This window comes from Habropoda laboriosa, unplaced genomic scaffold (assembly GCF_001263275.1).
Source record: "Habropoda laboriosa isolate 0110345459 unplaced genomic scaffold, ASM126327v1 scaffold30, whole genome shotgun sequence".
In the NCBI taxonomy this organism is placed as follows: domain Eukaryota; kingdom Metazoa; phylum Arthropoda; class Insecta; order Hymenoptera; family Apidae; genus Habropoda; species Habropoda laboriosa.
Window position 1 is genome coordinate 884028 of NW_017100178.1, and position 19598 is coordinate 903625.

General features: G+C 33.6%; 2 protein-coding genes across 2 annotated transcripts in view; one reads left to right on the forward strand and one right to left on the reverse strand.

Moving 5' to 3' along the window:
• Positions 1 to 7384, forward strand: part of LOC108578928 (vascular endothelial growth factor receptor 1) — a 22616-nt gene extending 15232 nt beyond the window's left edge. The window contains exons 15-20 of the mRNA XM_017942346.1: positions 1114 to 1338; positions 1682 to 1850; positions 2948 to 3188; positions 4026 to 4357; positions 4919 to 5024; positions 6579 to 7384. Coding sequence (XP_017797835.1) covers positions 1114 to 1338; positions 1682 to 1850; positions 2948 to 3188; positions 4026 to 4357; positions 4919 to 5024; positions 6579 to 7274 — 1769 coding nt within the window. The 3' untranslated portion in view covers positions 7275 to 7384. The remainder of the gene's footprint in view (positions 1 to 1113; positions 1339 to 1681; positions 1851 to 2947; positions 3189 to 4025; positions 4358 to 4918; positions 5025 to 6578) is intronic.
• Positions 7385 to 8870: 1486 nt separating this feature from the next.
• Positions 8871 to 18457, reverse strand: LOC108578929. Its single transcript, XM_017942347.1, has 11 exons — positions 18377 to 18457; positions 14566 to 14736; positions 14183 to 14438; positions 13710 to 13814; positions 13409 to 13593; positions 12851 to 13076; positions 11122 to 11130; positions 10785 to 10903; positions 10057 to 10201; positions 9792 to 9969; positions 8871 to 9000 (listed from the first exon to the last, which is right to left on the reverse strand). The coding sequence occupies exons 1-11, from the start codon at positions 18455 to 18457 to the stop codon at positions 8871 to 8873; spliced, it is 1605 nt and encodes a 534-aa protein (XP_017797836.1).
• Between the last annotated feature and the right edge of the window lie 1141 nt (positions 18458 to 19598).

Below are 19598 nucleotides of genomic sequence, written 5' to 3' on the forward strand. Positions count from 1 at the left end.
CTCTAATTTATAAAAACAAAACGGGATCCGCCAGCATGCGAACACCGCCATTTCGTATGCAACGACCTAATATCTATGTACCCATAAAATGATAACGTTGTATTGTTAACAGTTCTCCAAAAAAAAAAAAAGATGCAGAAGAATCGTTCAATTTCACTGCTGTTACACGAGAAGCCCGCCTTAAATCTTCCATTGAATTTACCACGTCGCTATATCCCTTCCACCGACTGCAGTAATGTCTCTACAAGTGTCAGCCGGTTTGGATTCTACAAGTGTCAGTATAGATGGTCCTACGCTTAGGTTGCGTCATTGCTGCGCCTATGTTATCTCGCTCGCTGTCAGTCAAGCGTGTAACGCTACACCACTCGGTTTCTTTTACGAACAATTCATAATAGAAAAATATAATTTCTTTAATTTTACTTTTTTTCATCTGAATTTTTTTTAACATGTTGGTGAGATTTTTCTGATGAAAATGAGATCAAACACGATATAATTTGAACAACATTTACTTATTAATACTTATTGAAAAAAAATGTAGGGCCGATTCTACAAGTGTCAGTCAAACGGCAGGCCAATTCTCCAACTGGCAGTCAAACGGTAGGCCGACTCTATGTAATGTAATACAGGGCGTCTGTTTTATCTCAATACAGTGAAATATCTGGCGTGACAGTGAACGTGTTAATAAGTAAATGTTGTTCAAATTATGTCGTGTTTGATGTCATTTTCATCAGAAAAATCTCATCAATATGTTAAGAAAAATTTAGTGATAAAAAAACGTAAAAGTAAAGAAGTTGATATTTACATCGCTTGGTTGCCTCGACTGACGTTTCATGCTTATCTTTTATTCGCTGTCCTTGTCTACGTTTGGCAAACTGCAAAGGCGGGCGCGAGGCTCGAAAACGTAGTCCCTGACTCTATTAGTGTCAGGTTTAGCTTCCTTGCGGTCTGACACTTGTGGAGAATATACTGTAGTTACAGACAAAAAAAATCATCGAAAAATATTAACTGAGCCAATAAAATTCTAATTTTCTTTCTTAGATATTAGTCATATTACATGCTTTTCCAATGAAATAATTTAATGGTGCCTTGATCACGTGAAACAATACTCAACAGGAAAAAAATTGGGAAGCGGTGCTTTCGGTGTTGTCATGAAAGCAGAAGCGCAAGGAATTTGTGAGAATGAGTTACTTACTACTGTTGCCGTAAAAATGGTTCGTCGCACAACGGACCCGACATATGTTCGCGCGCTTGCCAGCGAACTGAAGATTATGGTGCATCTTGGAAGACATTTAAACGTAGTTAATCTTCTTGGTGCTTGCACGAAAAACATTTCTAAACGTACGTATATTCTACAGCAGATCTAGAAGTTTTCATTTAAAATTCTAGTTGCCTTTTGCAAAAACTAGATTGTAAATCAAATCTAATTTATGAAAATAAATTTAACATATATTTGATGTAAATTATTTACTGTCATTAATTTAAATTTGCATTGCGTCCAAAACTCAAAACTTTATATAATTTTTTAATTAAAATGTAACACATTTTAATATTATTTATAATAAACTCAAAATCTTTTGATCTGAATATTTTAAGTATGATTTCAATTGAACTCCTTAATATCAGCATTTTAGATAAAATTAAAGTTTTACTTTTAACATACTTTTATTCTACTCCTTGACAGGTGAATTGTTAGTAATCGTTGAATACTGCCGATTTGGAAATTTACACAACTATTTACTACGGCATAGGGCCGATTTTATTAACCAAATCGACCCAGCCACCGGCAAATTTGATCCCAATATCGGTATCGATCTCTTAACCAGATCTGTCAGCATTAGCAGTAACAACAGGTTTGCTTCAATTTTTCATTTCTACACAGTACATGTATTTATTGATCAGCATGCTGATAACTGTTACATGATTAAATAACTAATCGAATATAGCACGTTAGAATGAAACACGAATTATGAAAATATGTATGTACAATTAAAATCTGTGTAAAGTAACCAATTTGCACAATTTATAACAACAATATTATATTAACAGTACTCGTAACTTTAAACTGTGGGCCCTCGTTTAACGAAATTAATCCGTTTGTGAACGTCTTAAAGACCTCGAGTAAAAGCCTAAAGATCTCCAGAAGACGTCTTAACGACGTCCAGCGTTACAAATTAAGAGGTTTTTGAAACGTGGCGCTGCGAAGTACTATACTCTGGCTTTAGAAACGTCTTAAAGTTGCAATTTTTATAAGTTGTTAGAATTTACTAATTCGTACGTCTTCAAAACGTCCAGATCAGGTCTTAAGACATTCAGACCAAAGATGGACGTAAAATGGACATCTCTAACAATAAGACGTCGTATGCTATCTATATATTTAGGAGTTAACATCAAACGAATGGGATTTCGATAAATTGGTTTCAAATATCATCTATCTTTATTCTATTTTTCCCAATTTATATCTGAATTATGCTTTACACAATAAAATTTACACAGGAAAATTAAATACAATAAAATATTAAAAACCTAATTTCTCTTGTCTTTTAGTATTCGAAAATTTTTAACATTCATTACGTATACATTAATTCTTTATAATATAAATTACAGCCTTTTCAAAGCTATTACAGTATAATTTAATTCAATTTTTTTCGTTGTGCTATCCGTTTTATCCGTTCGTTAAACGAGAACCTACGATGAATGTTTTAATCTCAGAATGAAACATTATGATTTTACGAATATTTTCAAAGATGCATTTTATGTTTTTAACCTATTTGCATATAAGATATAGAAATTGTTATATCTGTGCTTCCTTCCATTCTGATCGATTATATAATACATATACAAATAAAAGAAACTGGCGCTGTGCATGGGGTTGCGGTGTTAACGACGGTTTTGTTTTCTTCTGTCCACACGGCAGGATAAAATACGCAGCATTGTCCTTTTCTCGCAGTCTTAGCGGTACCAATTCTGGCACTGATTCGGTGCACTATCAAGCCGGTACTATGGATTCTCAGGGTGTTAGTATGTCACCAGACGGTTGTGTTCTTAGTAACAATTCATCCCAACCGGGATGGAGATCCAACTATCGTGGCGATTACAAAGATCAAAATTTGAAACCGATCTGTACCCAAGATTTGTTGTCCTGGGCGTTTCAAGTGGCACGTGGAATGGAGTATCTTAGTCAAAGAAAGGTATACATTTTGGTAGTTTTTTTTTTGTCCTTTTTAATTTATGCAATCGAACAAAGAGACCCTATAACTGGTGCCTCGGGTATTTTGGTAAAATGTGGAGGGATAAATCTAGAGGTCGAAAAATGGCATTGTGTAAAATGGTATTTTATTCCAATGTGTACTTTTTATAAACAATTTAAATTGGTTCTATAAAACCCTGGAAATTTAAGTAGTATTCAATAACTCTCAGCGGATCAGCGCATAAGGCGTTTGCCTCGTAAGCAGAAGGTCTGAGTTTCTTCGAGTCTCGTGAGGAAAAGAATTTTTCCTCACCAGACTGATTCACAGCCATAAGACCTTCAGTCAGAATTCAATTGAATGAGAACCGTATGGAAGTTTTAAATAATTGAACTTAAGGTTTTTCATGTTATTAAATATATAGTAATTCTAACAAGTAGCTACTTGACTGAAGCATCTAATTCCTTAGATGGTTTGATCCGAGAAAAAAGGACAAAACGTGACCATGAGTAGTAAATTTTAATTTTTCTCTCTAGAATATACTTGGCGGATGTTAACAATGAATTAAAGTATTTAACTGAAAAACAGACTTTTATCAAGATAAACTGTTGCTTTGTTCCAATAGTACCATTTCTAACATTTTTCGAATACAGGATCATTTAACACTTGACTAGCTTAAATTAGAATGAATTGGATACATTAATTCAAATATAATGTATCAATCCCAATAATAATTGTTATGTTCGTATTACCAATATAAATAGGAATTAATGCAGATTTTTGGAGAAACTACATGAAATGTATCCAAGTTGATTTAATAATTAATAAATATTCTATTAGGTGCTGCACGGTGATTTAGCAGCTAGAAACATCTTGTTAGCCGAAGAGAATGTGGTGAAGATCTGTGATTTTGGTCTGGCGAAAACCATGTACAAAGACAATAATTATAAAAAAAAAGGCGATGGCCCATTGCCTATAAAGTGGATGGCTATCGAATCGATCAGGGATCGAATTTTCTCCACGCAATCGGATATTTGGTCATTTGGCATAGTTTTATGGGAGTTTTTCACGCTGGCTGAAACACCGTATCCTGGAATGGAAGCTGAAAAACAGTACCAAAGACTTATCGAAGGATATAGAATGGAACAGCCTGAACACGCCACTTCTGAAGTGTAAGTTTGATCTTTAGAAAATAAGAACGAAAAATATGGAACAGCTTTGTGGACTAAGTTTTAGGAGAAATTGTAAAAGATCGCGCCAAAACGCATGAAAGAATCAAACATGCATTTAGTAATGATGATTTATCTCGTGCTCGAAACTCTTTTGTTAGTAGATATTTTTGGAAAATCGAGAAACGGTAAAAGATGAGTGTTGATCGAGGCGACTATACTTCATGAGATGGAAAATTAATGTGGAATCTAATCATTTGATGTGCCACCCTGTGATTTCTCTTTGTTTCCAAAGTTGATAATTCTTGGGTTGAAGACAATCATTTTAAAGATAATAGACAAAACACTATAACTTCATCGATTTCTAATTTTTTGTCTAAAAATAAACTGAAGTAACTTTCCTTTAGCTCGAAAATAAGACACGAGAATACAAAATTTTATCGCGTATTTGTGGCATTTTCTAGTGAAATGTTTTCTTTTTATTATCACATAAATTATACTGTACTTTGTAAAATATAATTAAGAACGAAGCTCTAATTTATGTTATTCCTTTATTATTCGTAGGTATGATATAATGCTACAATGTTGGAAGGCCAAGCCCACTTTACGTCCGAGTTTCACAGAATTGGTCAAGAGCATAGGCGTTTTGTTGGAAGAAAGTGTGAGGGCGGTGAGTCGTTTCAGTTATTTTTGTATTCGTTTCTATCTCAGGGTATTATAATTATTAAATAATTAATGTTTAACGATATCTTTGACTTGCAAACATAGAAAACGCATGGAAACTTTTGCAGGAATAAATTCCACGTTTAAAGCAATCTTAATCAACTTTATCGTAATTATAAATAATCCAAACAAATAATCGCATTATTTATGAACACATAAAATTGATAAGACGTTTAACAAATAAATTTTTAAATAAAAAATTAAACGCACACATATATGTGTATATAATCAAATTGATTTGTTTACTTACTGTTTTGCTCATATAATAAATTTATAATAATAGCTTTCCGTATAATATACTATAACAAATTCAGAAATAGAGTAAATTCGGGACAGTTGCCCCACCTTAAATAAAGTGTGTGTTAAAAACATTACTGGTATTATTTATTGCACACAAATAAAATGAATATTTAAAATTTTACGTTGATTCAAAAAAAGTGGCCAATATTTTCTTTAGGACAATATTCACCGAAAATTGGATTAAGAACTAAGGAGATGACATTTGGTCATTCCTCCCGTGATTCCGGGAGAGACGCCCCATATACAGATTCAAGAAAAAAAATACTAAAGAAAAAATCAAAATTATTTATGAGTTCATACTATAAATACTATAAATAAATAAGATTAATTAAGAATCAATCAAGCAAAAAAGAGTACAAAGCGGTGAAAATTACTCTATGTTCAAATTACTCATATATTCAATTTGTATCCCTGGCAAAATATTGCAAATTTAACTGATGAATTCAAAGTTTAGAAAACGAGTTGTCTTTCCCCCTTAATTTGAAAGTGGGCGATCTATCCCAATCATGGCTGGGATATTTTTCCCCTTCTTTCGGGGAAAGATGTCTCACTCGATAGTTTTGAAAGGAAGGATCCAATCTGATCAAGCACTTCCACTGCATTGTCCTCCAATACCTTTACTAAAATTAACACACAAGTATATTTTAAATAACATTCCGTACACTACTCTTTTAGGTTAGGAGTGAAATATAGCCTCGAGCTATCCTTTTTATATATCCAAGAAAATACGAAGAAAAACGGAATGACCATATTCACTTAACTGTTTGTCACGTATTGAACACATGTTCTTCACTATAATGCGCTTTTACATGTACAGTAGGACCCCGGTATACCGCGATAAAAAGAAAAGGAACACAAATTCTGAATTTGTAATTTTGGGTTAATTAAATTTGACCGAAAAAGCGATGTTGATGGAACATAATTTGTATTGTATTTCTCACGTTATAGAGGGTCCTATTGTATGTATATACATATATTAGAATCATTGGGTTAAAGAGAACGTATGAACTCATACACACTTGGTCGCGGCGAGCAACGAGTCACCGACGACTACCAGACACGAGCGACGCACAAGCGACTCGCTGGTCACACTTAAATACAAATAAGAACATCACTCGATGACTCATCAGTGGGTCACGGTGAATGTAACGTAACTAACCAGAAACGTAAACTAAATGGGATATTTTTGTTCATTTTGCAGCACTACATCAGTTTAAACGACCCCTACTTGGACATGAACACGACAATGCTAGAAGATGGCCGTAGTGATTACCTAACAATGCTCTCTGCACCCGATCACACAACACTGTCTTCACCATCTCACGAGTACTCGAACATGCCTGTCTCTAGTCCGCCTGATTCAGCATACCTGTGCATGAGTCCCGCCAGCCAGAGGGACGAATCGGGCATATTCAGCCCGAGGCGACAGGAGGAAAAATCACATTTCGAGTTTCCATCGCCTACCTCCGATTCGGAGGACGCGGTGGAAATATCACCGATGTTAAAGAAAGAAGGAGACGACGATCCGTATTTGAAGCCCATCAATGTGCAGAAACGAAGGGCAGAGTTCGTTCAACAAAGACTGACGGCTAAGGATCAACCGTTGGGTCGACCTATCGACAGGGACTCTGGTTACTGCAACACCCCGCGTCATCTTCAGTTGATTGATCTAAACGAGAAGAGTGAGAAAAATTCAAAGAACACGGAGGATAAGGAGAGATCGAATAATGAGAGCCCAGTGTTGAAGGACTTTCTGCCGGCCATCATCAGAACGCAGGATAATTATGTGAACATGCCGAAGCAGAAAAGTGACTTGAGGACAGACGTGCCAGATAGCTTCAGCAATCCCAGTTACGTGTTGATGACTAATCATGCAATGGATCAGACGAAAGTCTGAGCCTGTGCATGAACAGAGATTGGCTATAATTATTCTGGAGTGGTGGTTAACTAAAGGAAAATCTCTGTTTCAGGCGGGCTCTCGTCGAGTGACGTGAAAATGTCAGAAAAAAAGGCACAATAAGGGAGTGTATTATGTGCACCGGTTACCATTAGTAATTGTTGTACGTAATTTGTTATTTCTATCATGTGTGTACATAAGCGTGTACGTGTAGTTAGTAGAGAAATTAATCTCATACTGCTTCGAATGTCGTGTCTTTAATGTGTGTTGCTTGATCTTCGTTGTGCCATGATAAGAATTCCTTCAGACTTGGAGAACGAGGGGAAATGTGTCGTTTACGATTGACTGTTTAACGAGCTTAAATGTTCGTGGAGAACTCGATTGACGCGTTCAATGTCACGTGATAACTGAGTAATCACCCAGGAAGCAGGAAATAGTGGACAAAATTGTCTTCGATATCGCAAAATAAAATAATAGAATTTCATTTTAGAATTGGTAATTAGATCTTTTTAAATGAAATTTTATTCAACTAGTTGAAACTTTTGAGCGAGTAACAGTACATAAGAGAAAATTTTGACATAAAGTTTATTCAAGAAAACGATATTTCTGGAACACTTTTTGATACGCTTTCATGCTGTTGATATCACGTTTACGAGTCAAATTCTGTTTCAAAGTTATCGAAAGAAATTAAGATAAATAAGAATACCTTAATACTACATATTTATTGATAAATTACATTTTTATACGTACAATTGGAGTGTTTATGATTGGTTAGGCGTTATAACGTAACCAGATATACCTCAATTTTTATAAAGTTTTTTAGATCGACGGTTAACACTTTTTATGAACTTGATCAAAGAATTTGTCATTAATCTAACGTCCACTTGTTTAGTGAAATGTAATTTCGCTAATTTCATGAAAGCATCCAGTTCAAATTCCAAACACTTAATTAGGTATTTTTATATGATATTAGACCATACTTAGTAGTATTATTGTACGATTAAGAGTATATCGTATTGTTAACTGATCAAATGTACAAAAATACATCAAGACAATATCGCGGCGGTGGTAGAGTGTGTATAACGGTGAAATCTAATCCAAATGCTTTTACTAATGTACTTATTATTTGTTCGAAATAGGTACATCGATATGATAACTTCCGATTTAATCATCGAAACGATTTTCGAGAAGTTTACGAAACAACATTCGACGATTTAACTGTATATTTCAAGTGTCTAATTTATAGAAATATTACATACGAATAAGATGACTTCGTTTATCAGTACTTAATACTCAATATGTTACAAGTTATAGGAAGGATTGAATACTGCGAATTTAAAGGATGTATAGTTACAAGAAATTTATGTATGTATCTATTGGAACCAAAGATTTGTGACGATTTAATGTTAATAAAATGTTTTTATTCGTCAGGCGAGAGAACATTGTGCGAAGCGAGTTTTTTGAATTAATTGAAATTGTCTAATCGTGGACTATGTTTAGAATTTACGAAACTTGTACAATAAACTTTTTATCTTCATAACAGGATTTTCTTTTGTGGTAATCGTGTAGTAAAATATAACACGTTTCGTAGGAGAATTATATTTCTACACTTACATCATTGACGATCCTAATGGCGTAAGGGACATCGTGCATTGTCACGTTGCTATGAATACGTCGACCTCGTTTACCAATATCATGCACTAAAGTTTTCTTGTAATCTAGCCATCTGAAACATATTGAAACATATTTGTTAAAATTATTAAAAGTTTGCTAGATAAAAATTGTTTCTTTACTACTTTTTTTGGACATAAATTTCGACAAATCCAACACAAAAATTCGACTTTTTTTTATAAAAAAGAAAGTGTTCAATAAATAACGATATTAATATACAGGATGTTACATTTAAACAAGGACAGTGGAATATCTCACGAGGAATTGAAGCTATGGAAATAATATTCGTACAAAAGTTGTTCGGTATAAAGGGGCACGTTATATGGTATAACTAACTATTTTATAGGTGTAATAGTGAGGGAGATATGAAAGTCAAGTTAATTTTTTCTTATAATATCTTTCTATTCTTAATAATATCGCGTTTGTTGAGACCAGTTCGACGAAATGCCACACGAAGTCATTTCGTTTTATGAAAAATCGTAAAGTAGTGAAGAATCGGGGGAGCCAGGTCAACATGTGTGGCATGTTTTCGGCCAGCTAAACCCTACTTGACTGTGCTACTAACACAAATTCTCCACGATTTTTGTAAAAACATTTTTTTCATAACTTTTATATCTTTTTCTATAATATCTACTTGACTGTGCTACTAACACAAATTCTCCACGATTTTTGTAAAAACATTTTTTTCATAACTTCAATCCCTTATGACATATTCCATCGTTCTCGTTCAAATGTAACACTCTGTGTAACCATAAATGAGTATAATTAATTTTTAAAAGAATACAGCTTACAAGATATACAATTGTAATATAGGATCAGAATCAAAGACGGTGCAAAGTAATATACCTGCGATTCTTAACGAATGTTTTAAATAATCGTTCTTTTGTAGGAAATTTTGAATCCATGAACAATTTGACACGTTCCCAAATATTTGCGCGATTGTGAACGCTCAAAAAATATCGGGGCACCAAGAAGCATCTTACAGGTGTGACAGCTACTATTCTTCGATTAGCCATGTTCTCTCCTAATTCGAAAATACAATTTTCTCCGTTATTTAAATCAGTTCACAGTTCAAGGAATACTTGGAATAAAAGATTTAGCGAAATATTACCTACTCCAAAGCACGCGCCTCTGTTGAATGTACAAATTTGCATAAATATTGTACGTACGTCACTTGGGTAACATTGTTGAGACGTAGATGAAGGTTCTCTCATCAACATTTCCGCTACGTCCGTGATTTTATGCCATTCGTTCACCTGTGGATTTGTAATTTTTATTTAAAAATGATTCGTAACACTAAAATGAGCAGTAATTTCCTTTCCAACGGCAAATTTTAAAGATGAATTCTACGATTGAAATTTTTTTCTCTTAAATATAATATGATCGCGTATCTTCTTACTTGAGTTACTCTGTATATTCCTTTTGGAATGCAAATAAATTCTCTTATTCGTTCTGTGCGCAAAAATAGCAGTTTCATATTTTAAAAATCTAATTTAATAATTTTGCACGTCTCCATGTTGTTTTGTTAATAATTTTAAATGCTACATCGAAGTATAAGTATAAATAGTGTCTGTTAAGTTATATAAGATAATAGAAAATTTGAAATAAAACTTATTAAAGAATTTGGAATATATTCTAAAGTATTTACTTTATAAACACCATGCATTAATATTATTCCAACAGAATAACTAAGAGAATCAATTTATATTTTCTTTTTGTAGAAACAATGCATTGAATTAATTTTTTTGTTTACATGCATCATTTTTTGATTTCTCTCTACAGCCAAAAATCATAAAATACCAAAAATCTATGTTAATATTTAGCGTTTGTTCTACTTACAACATCTAATAGCGCGGTCGTAATTATGCTTGAACGTTCCAAATCCATTTTTCTATCAATTGGCTTCGATGACGCCACAAATTGGGCATAATCTACGAAATCGTCACTACCATGTGCGTCTATGACGTTTACCTTCAAAATTGTACAGTTGTGCAGTTTACATAATACAGTATAAAACATTTTGAAAAGATGGGCAATTTTTAATCATACAATTGAAATAAGTACTAAACTCTGAACTAATATTTTAAGAAAATATTCAAGAAATAAAATTTAAGCCAAAAGTTGTCTGCCATTGGATACATATACATACAAGATTAATGGGCTACTTGTCAATTACCGTTCTTACCTAATAAAGATTTTTTTGTTTCTATTTTTACCTGATACTAAGTTACGAAGGAACTTATCTACTGACACTTTGCGTGATTGTTTTGTATATACCTACATACATTATTATTAATAGAAAAAAGCAGTCAAATACTTTAATTAAATGAACCTTGCTGACTGTGCCGTTCCGAAATTTACTATATGTATATGTCTATCATACCTTGCCATCAGCTAAGAAATATACAATTGTGTCTCCCAAAATCCTACAGATAAGGAATTTGTAAAAATTTTACATTAGTTAAGCCTAAAACTAACAATTTTCGATTACTATATTTTATCTTGTATTTGTTGTGCGTTACAATTATAAGTAATACAGTGTAAGGCGTTGTGCGACGCGCCTAGGCAACGACCGCGGGACCCGAGCCGCAGGGGGCCCTAGACAAGGAGCAGCGCAGGCTGCACCCCCCACCCCACGGCTTGCAGGGCCCTAACGGCCGAAAAAGCGTATAAAAACGGGAAAAAGGGCAGCGGCCCACACATTATCGTACCTAACCACCGACGAGCGAACCAACGTCATTTTAATATCTGTCGTTTTAAGCCCCTTGCAATTCTTTACTCTTACAACAGGGTGACCCGTTTTAATCTATAAGTACTAATATTTTGGAAATTATGTTGAATTGGAAAACCTGCTTTTATTATACTGAAATTATTACTGGCTTCTTATAGCCCCCTCTATACTGAACAACTTTTGCTAGTAAAATTTTTTCATATCTCCAAAAACAACGGAGATATTCAAGTGCCAATTCTTATTGGACCATCCTGTATACAGGGTGATCATCTCGAATAACTTCTAAATTATGCTTTGTACAAAAACTTATTTCTACAAAGGTTACACGGTATCAAGAGGGACATCACGTGGCGTACACGACTTCCTTATAAGTGAAGGCATTTAGGAGATTTGAAGGTCAATTTTGTTTTTTTAAATGAAATGCTCTATTTTTTTAACGGCAGTTCGAAAGCTCGTTAATTTCCAAGTAAAAAGTATTCAACATTGTTTGTCCTAAAGCTAATAATTAACAAGATATTAACGAAAGTTTGATCCGCATATGGTCGCGTTGAAAGATCAATGTCACCGAGTGATTCGCGCAGACGGCGGTGTTTATCTGACAATGTTTAACAACATGTCACGCACTCTTACTTTGATGCTGTCGACTACGATTTCCGCAATTCAGAATCATTTCATTATCGAAGGAAACATACTGTCGAAGAAAAGAGGATATGCGTACGCGTGACTTCTCGGTTATCGATCGCTGTCAAAAAATTTTGACTTTGCACCGCTATTTTTATAAGGCTTAGAGAAATGGTTTTTTGCTGTCATTCCCACGTTTGTATAAATTTTTGAAAAAATTGCAATTAGTCGGAATCGCGCGCGAATGAGCCCCTGTTCTCCGTCCCTGAGCGCGGGCTCTACACGCGCTCTGATTGACCAGTGTTTTTCGTTAATAATTCAAAAATGAAGCTTCAAACAACATTTTGGTAAAGGAAACAGTTGTTCAGAGTCACCCCAGCAACCCCCCATTTCCGAGTGCTCGAAGAGTTACGGGACACCCTGTATGTATATATAACGTATATTGTTAGTTAAAATATAAAAGTTTATTAAATTATCGTATAATATAAAACTTATTGTAAATTGTTTTTATAATTATTAACATAAAAAGAAAAACAGAAACGAACCTTGGAACTTTCATATTCATATTCCAATTCGTCCATTTTCTTCGCTATTTCCAAACTCCTTGATAGACTTACAGTTTCCTTCTTTGTATCTACCTTATCGGGATCGTATAACTCATAATTTACTCCATGAATGGAATTTTGTTCGTAAACAATCATGTGCTCTATTAAACGGCATTCTCCTTCCAACAAGAAATGAACGTAATTCACCATTCCTTTAGCGTCTCCTAGTAAAACCTTAAACAATTATTTTCTCATTTCGTTTACCTTTAGTCCGTTATGATATTACTTAAGAAATTAAACTAAAAAATGAAAATCAATTTCTAATCATAATAGAAAATTACAATTAACTGTAACTAAAAATTACACTAATTTTATGGAATAAGTGTGTAAGTAAATTTTTGTTTGTTTCACTATACAAAATATCTTTGAACTTACTACTTTAAATTGAAAAACAATGCAAACGAAACGCAATTTATGCGAAATGATTATAAAAGTATACCTGTATGTATACATATACTTCGTTATTACGTTTTTTATTTTATAAAAGTATTATGATAATTTGATACCTCGTCGGGTTGATAGTCCTTCAATCTACTGAGAATGCAACATTCTCGTATTGTATCCTCATCCCAGGATTTGAAGTAATTAAAATGAACCAACGCATCCTGCAATACATCCCACTCCTTTTTCAAAGTAGGTCGCAATATATCATCGAAATCTTGCCGAGAAATAAGGAGCAAATCTACCGTGGCTACAAGTAAAATAAAATTTTATTCCTTAATTTAATATTTCGATGAATAATATGAAATTAAAATCGGGGTACTTGATAATACATTGTACTTATAACAATAAAGGGATTCTATATACTTTTTGAAACTACTGTTGCCGATCTTGGTATTCTATGCAGCAAAGCAATTTGACCAAATATATCTCCGGGATTTAAGGTACCCATGTCAATTTCTTGCGATTCACCTATGGATGGTTAATATTTTCAGTATTAGCGTATGTTTTTCGATATTAACAAATACGTTTGTCAGAAATGTAGAAACATTTTGAAACAAACTTTGTTCATAAAAATTTGTTTAAACAGTGATACAAATTTCTTTTTAAATTCTTATGAGATATGAAAGATTTTCCACAAATCTATATGTTTTTCTAATGTAGCAAAGTATAGGTTTTGATATTTATCTATTAATAAACTCTTTATATTTATTTTCGTTTTACTAAATTTATTCTACACGTTGGTCTTTTACGCGTGAAAGCTTGACCATAATACGTTTTGTTTAATTATACTATAATGACGCCCATTTTGTAATACTCGAAAAATTTGTTTCACGTACCAGTCCAACGGTCAGTAATTATTTTCGATAAGCTAACTTCTCCATTTAAAATAAAATAAAGATTTTCTGCCACGCGATCTTGTCGTACAATTACACGACCGGGGCGTAAATACTGATAAGAACACGCTCCTGCTATAATTTCCCTCAAACGATCAGGATACTTCCTAAATACGTTAAATTTATTAAATAATTCGTAGATATATTTTCTGTTGTCCGATGAACGATCTTCTGGCTTCGTTAATAAAGCAGAACGATCCTTGAATATAAGATATATTTATAATGTATTCAGACCTGTTTTATTATAGAAATCTGTATCAAATTATATTTTTATATTTATATTAAGATAAATCCATTGGTTTACGGAAGTCACTGACAGTACGAACCTGCAAGGTGAGCGCCTCTTTCTCAACCTTTTTCTGTTGCGCCATTCGAATGTTAACCGCAACATCATCGCTGATTTCTTCAGTCACGGGTTCTTCGGTTAACCATTCGATGTATTCAAAGATAAGTCTCACCATGGCACGAAAAAGATAATTTCCCTTTAGCCTAATAACCTATTCGCTATTTGTCATTAGTGATTGATAGTGTTGAATTCTGAACATTTCTCAAAATTCTACATCAGTTTAAAAGACATTCATTTTGTTCGCTCTGCTTCAACGAGATCAAACTTACAATTACACCAACTCCAGAATTGTAATTTTATACTTCACTCGATAAATTACTGTTACGTTTGTTAGGGGCTTGCGGTTGATCTTTAGATCGTTCAAGCTTTGCCGGTTTTTGCACGTGTGTGCCGACTAATGTTCTAAGGCTTCGAAGGACCAGTTTCTTGATTGAAACACTAAGTTTTTCTTTTATGTTCTATTTTCTACAACTAATTCAAGATATAAATTCTATTGCGAAGTGAGAGGTGTTTCACTTGCGAGTTGCAAAGTGTTTCTCCCGCGAGTTGCAAAGTGTTTCTCCCGCGAGTGGCTAAATGTTTCTGCCGGAGTCTCTGCGGTTTCCCTCGACGAAGACTCCTATTTTCCCAAAAACACCCTGATTGGTGATTTTTCCTTTTCTAAATCACCAATCAGTTTACACCGGTGTATCGCAACCTCCCTCCATTTCGCCCTTAGCGCGTTATTTTAGGTTGGGGTAGACAACGACCGGAGAAAATGTTCGGTGGACGGATGCGTGGGAATCCTGTGGAATCTCCGCTTTTCTAGGCTTTGTTAAAGTCAAGTGGCCCACCGACGTTGGCAAAAGTCGTGGGCCACTTTTCTATTTTCTGTTCGGAGACTCCAGGATTTATGGCAGGGTCTGGTCCTAGGGACTAAGTGTCGCAGGCAACGCAATAAACACTTGTGGTGTTTTGAAAAAGCGATATTTGCCTGCGACGGCGACCACTTGACTCGCTGCCATAAATCCGGCTACAGGATACGCCTTAACAACGTTCGATTGACACAACGAAATTCTGCAGAGAGTCAATCACCCGCGAACTAATTGATGAATCTGTGACGTGAGTCACACTTTCTTGGAAATTGTTTACAAAGTAAACGTTAGGCACTTTTTTAATGCTTGTGAGGCTTAAAGAAATCGTTTAATGTAGACAAACTGGGTGTCCTTGTTAATTGCTTACACAGATTCTCAGGGTCGTGAAGATCGCTTCAAATCTAGAGATAATTCAGATTAATTTCTTTAACCCTGCGTTAGTATGAGATCATTATTAGAGTCCGCTCGCTATTGAATTTCACTGGTTTTGGAAAATCCCTTTTTGGAAATTGAATATAATCCAGAAAGACATTAAATGTTTCTGACCGCAGTATTAGCCGAGTTTATAATAAGTAGGTGATTGAAGTTTGGTAAATATCCAGAATATATTCTAATCAAAGTACAGAGTGGGCCAAGAGTCACGAAAGGATTTATAATTGTTACGACTTTAACTGCTTATACTTTGTTTTAAATTTGATTGCAGGTATTTACAGTTGACGTTTTGAAATTTAAGTATGGATGAGTTTACCAGAGAACAGCGGACCAAAATGGTGGAATTTTTTTCTCCAAGATCAATTATGTTTCTTTATTTAATGTATAACAAAAATATAACGAAAATTTTAATAACATTCAGTAAATAAAACAAAATTTATAGCTACGTATAGAAGTTAGATGTCGGTAAAAATTGTACAGAAGAGACGAGATATATTTTAATATCGTTAAATTGTATGCTAACATACAAGGTAATCCGACAGAAACTGCAGGATTTGTTTTTTAAATAAAATGTATAATTACTAAAAAATTTTTAAGTTTCTTATTTCAAATCGAAGATTCGAGGCTTCCACCACCCGGAGCACAATTATTATTATTATTCAGGCTTTCAGGTGTAAGCCGTGTCCTTATGGAGAGAGTATTCTGACGTTTCGTAAGCATTACAGCTCACTTCATCAGGGTTTGGGAGACACACTGATAATGTGTCTTATATTGCTAACTGAACCAGTGTTCTCGAATTTTTTAATTAAGTTACGAATAGTATTATCAGATGGGAAATGATTCCTTTAAAAAAATTTACCAAGTTCTCTCTTCGTTTCTGTAATTGAGCGACTACTTTTATGATAAGTTTGCACGATACGTACACATTGTTAAATCGTGTATCGTTCCATTTTGAATTGTCCATGCTGTAGATACCAACTGAAAAAAATTAAAGCGCTACGTTTGATACAATAAAAATGGCGTATAATTCAAGTCCTGAAGTTCCTAGTGAATCACCCTTTGTTATTAAAATATATGAGATATATGTATTTCAATAGTATTAAATAGTATTAAGTTATACTAAAGATATATTTGCTCCTGCAATATGACCTATATGCTCCTGCATGAGTTTCAATAATTTAATAGGACTTTCAGATTTTATACAAAAAAATCAGCCAAACTGTAAGGTATACGGTTTTAAGTGATAATGACTGTAAGGTCATTCCCTTTTTAGATTGCACCACTAGTTCAGAGACACCCAGTATATTATGCATAGGAAAAAATTTGCTGGCTTTTTCAGCAAAATTCAATCTTTATTTTGAAAAAAGCTAAAATAAGCTCAATCATTGAAACATTCTCCATTGTGTTTAAAACTTGTCTTCATCTTTCAGGCAGCATAGAGATTTCATTACGGTAAAAACTTTGTAATGTTGGTGTGACAAAATCATCCATAGATTTTTGTATTTCATTAACTGAATTGAAGTGTCTATCAGCAAGATGATATTGATTAACAAATGATAGACAAAGAGTGCCAGATCTGGCGAGTAAGCCGCATGTGGAAAAATTTTCCAGCTCAAGTGGAACATGGACTTCTTTAATTACTTCAGCAAGATGCGGCCGAGCTTTGTTGAGCGACAGCATTACTTTGTGGCCTCCTTGACCAATGTGAATGATGTCCTTTCTCCAATTTGTCGCTTAAATTCATTAACAAAATGATAAGCGACACGCTATTTTAAACAAGTGAATGTCAACGTTATGAACGACCTAAAAAATGGAAGATATCTCAATTTAAAGTCATTTTATAGACTGTAAAACCAAAAGCAGCCAACTCTTTTCTACACCTGATACATTCTTCTCCCCCAGATCAGGCCCATGGTGGCTACAGAACTCTTGAAATTCTTTTAAGTCAGACTAACATGATTTCTGCAGTTTATCGGCGGAAGTATAAACGTCTGGTGTAAGTATAAAATGATCTCACAGAAGTCAAACAATAAAGGATGTATTTGCTTACTTAATAAAAATTAAATATTTTGATTGGTGAAAATGGTAAGAAGAAATTCTGCTGTTCTTAATATTACTATTGTCAGTATCGTCAGATTCTGAATTGTGAAAAATATTCAAAACGTGACAATAGTACAATATTTGGAATTTTCTTTACATACAGTTATAATATTTGAATTACATTTGGCGCACGTATGGTGCTCATAGTATTATGTGAAATATTAATTTTCAGTAATTACATAGTATGTAAATACTGGTATTTTAGACGAATAATTCATCGAAAATATAATTATACATTTGTAAGGGAATATAATTGTTTGTTATTGATAAAAATTCCTTAAATAATTCTTTAAATAACTTTCACACTACATGCTTTCTAATTGCTACATATTTATAACAAAATTAACTATAATTTATTTAAAAGTAAATAAACTAACTCATAGAAATTGCTCAAATTGTACTTACTCTTTTTGGTACCAGCGATTTTCTTGATAATATTTCGCTAAATGATTCGCGAAGAGAAACTCTTCTGCCGTATGAATGCATATTTTATATTTTTAGTTAACTAGAACTATTAATTCTAATATATACTAATATTCATCACTTCGTGATTTTGGAAGAGTTGATTTGTTAATTTCCCAAATACGTATTGAGCACAAACGACGTGATTTGGTATTACACCACACATACAAGTTGTTTTATCGATAATGTTGTATGTATCCACAGACGAGGTGCATACAGAATAGATCTAATACCCAATGCTTTTTTGTATCACCACAGACGAAATACAGAATAGATCTAACACTTTATGGGACTTGATGTCATATAAACTGAAATATCTGAAATAACTGAAATAGAAGTTTTGTTATGCCCTCTATGATTAAGAGCGATGAGTTTACGAATTTTATTCAGCAAAATTAACGTAGTTGATAAAGTCAACAGATGTAGTACATACAGTGACCGATTTTGAAAAAATTGCAGTTTATGTGAATTGCGAAGTAGATTATAAAGGTCACGTTTTACAACTTTTGTATCTGAGCTCGTAATGAAAATTTAAAAAATAAGTTTTGCAGATCTATGTCAATTATACACACGCTGAAAATTTCATCGAAATCGGTTAATGCTGCTATGAGCTACAAACGGTTAAATATTGTGAAAATCGCACTATTTCACGACTTTCGGCCTAGAACTGTAATAAATCTGCAGATTCTTACATCTTTCGATGCCTGTCGCTTGTTTCTCCATCCACCGATTTCGATGAAATTTTCAGCGTGCGTATAATTGACATAGATCTACAAAACGTATTTTTTAAATTTTCATTACGAGCTCAGATAAAAAAGTTGTAAAAACGACCTTCGCTATAACTTAATTTTGTTACGATTAAAAGCGGTATTCTTGTTCCAATCAAATTTTATCAAACCTTATTCTGAATTAAATGTAGTTTAAGATCCTTGAGTTCTTGTTATTTTTTTTTGGTATTGTATAAATGGTTATTAAAAATATTGGATCACGTACATTGGGTAGCCCCGGTCACTTTTATCTATTGCAAATTTAAAAATCGTACATTTTCCTATTATGATAGTTTGTCCGCTTATATCCTTCCAAGATTTTGTATAATATAAATAATTTTATTTTAAAAACGAGTAAAAACTGCCGAAATTTAAAGACAAATAAGCAATAAAGGAGA

Coding starts and splice junctions, on each gene's coding strand:
- LOC108578929 (XM_017942347.1), bottom strand. CDS start 18,457: ATGCATTCATACGGCAGAAGAGTTTCTCTTCGCGAATCATTTAGCGAA. Junction 13,594..13,709: donor GGCAACAGTAGTTTCAAAAA/GTATATAGAATC, acceptor TTTTACTTGTAG/CCACGGTAGATTTGCTCCTT. Junction 9,001..9,791: donor ACATTCGTTAAGAATCGCAG/GTATATTACTTT, acceptor AATATGTTTCAG/ATGGCTAGATTACAAGAAAA.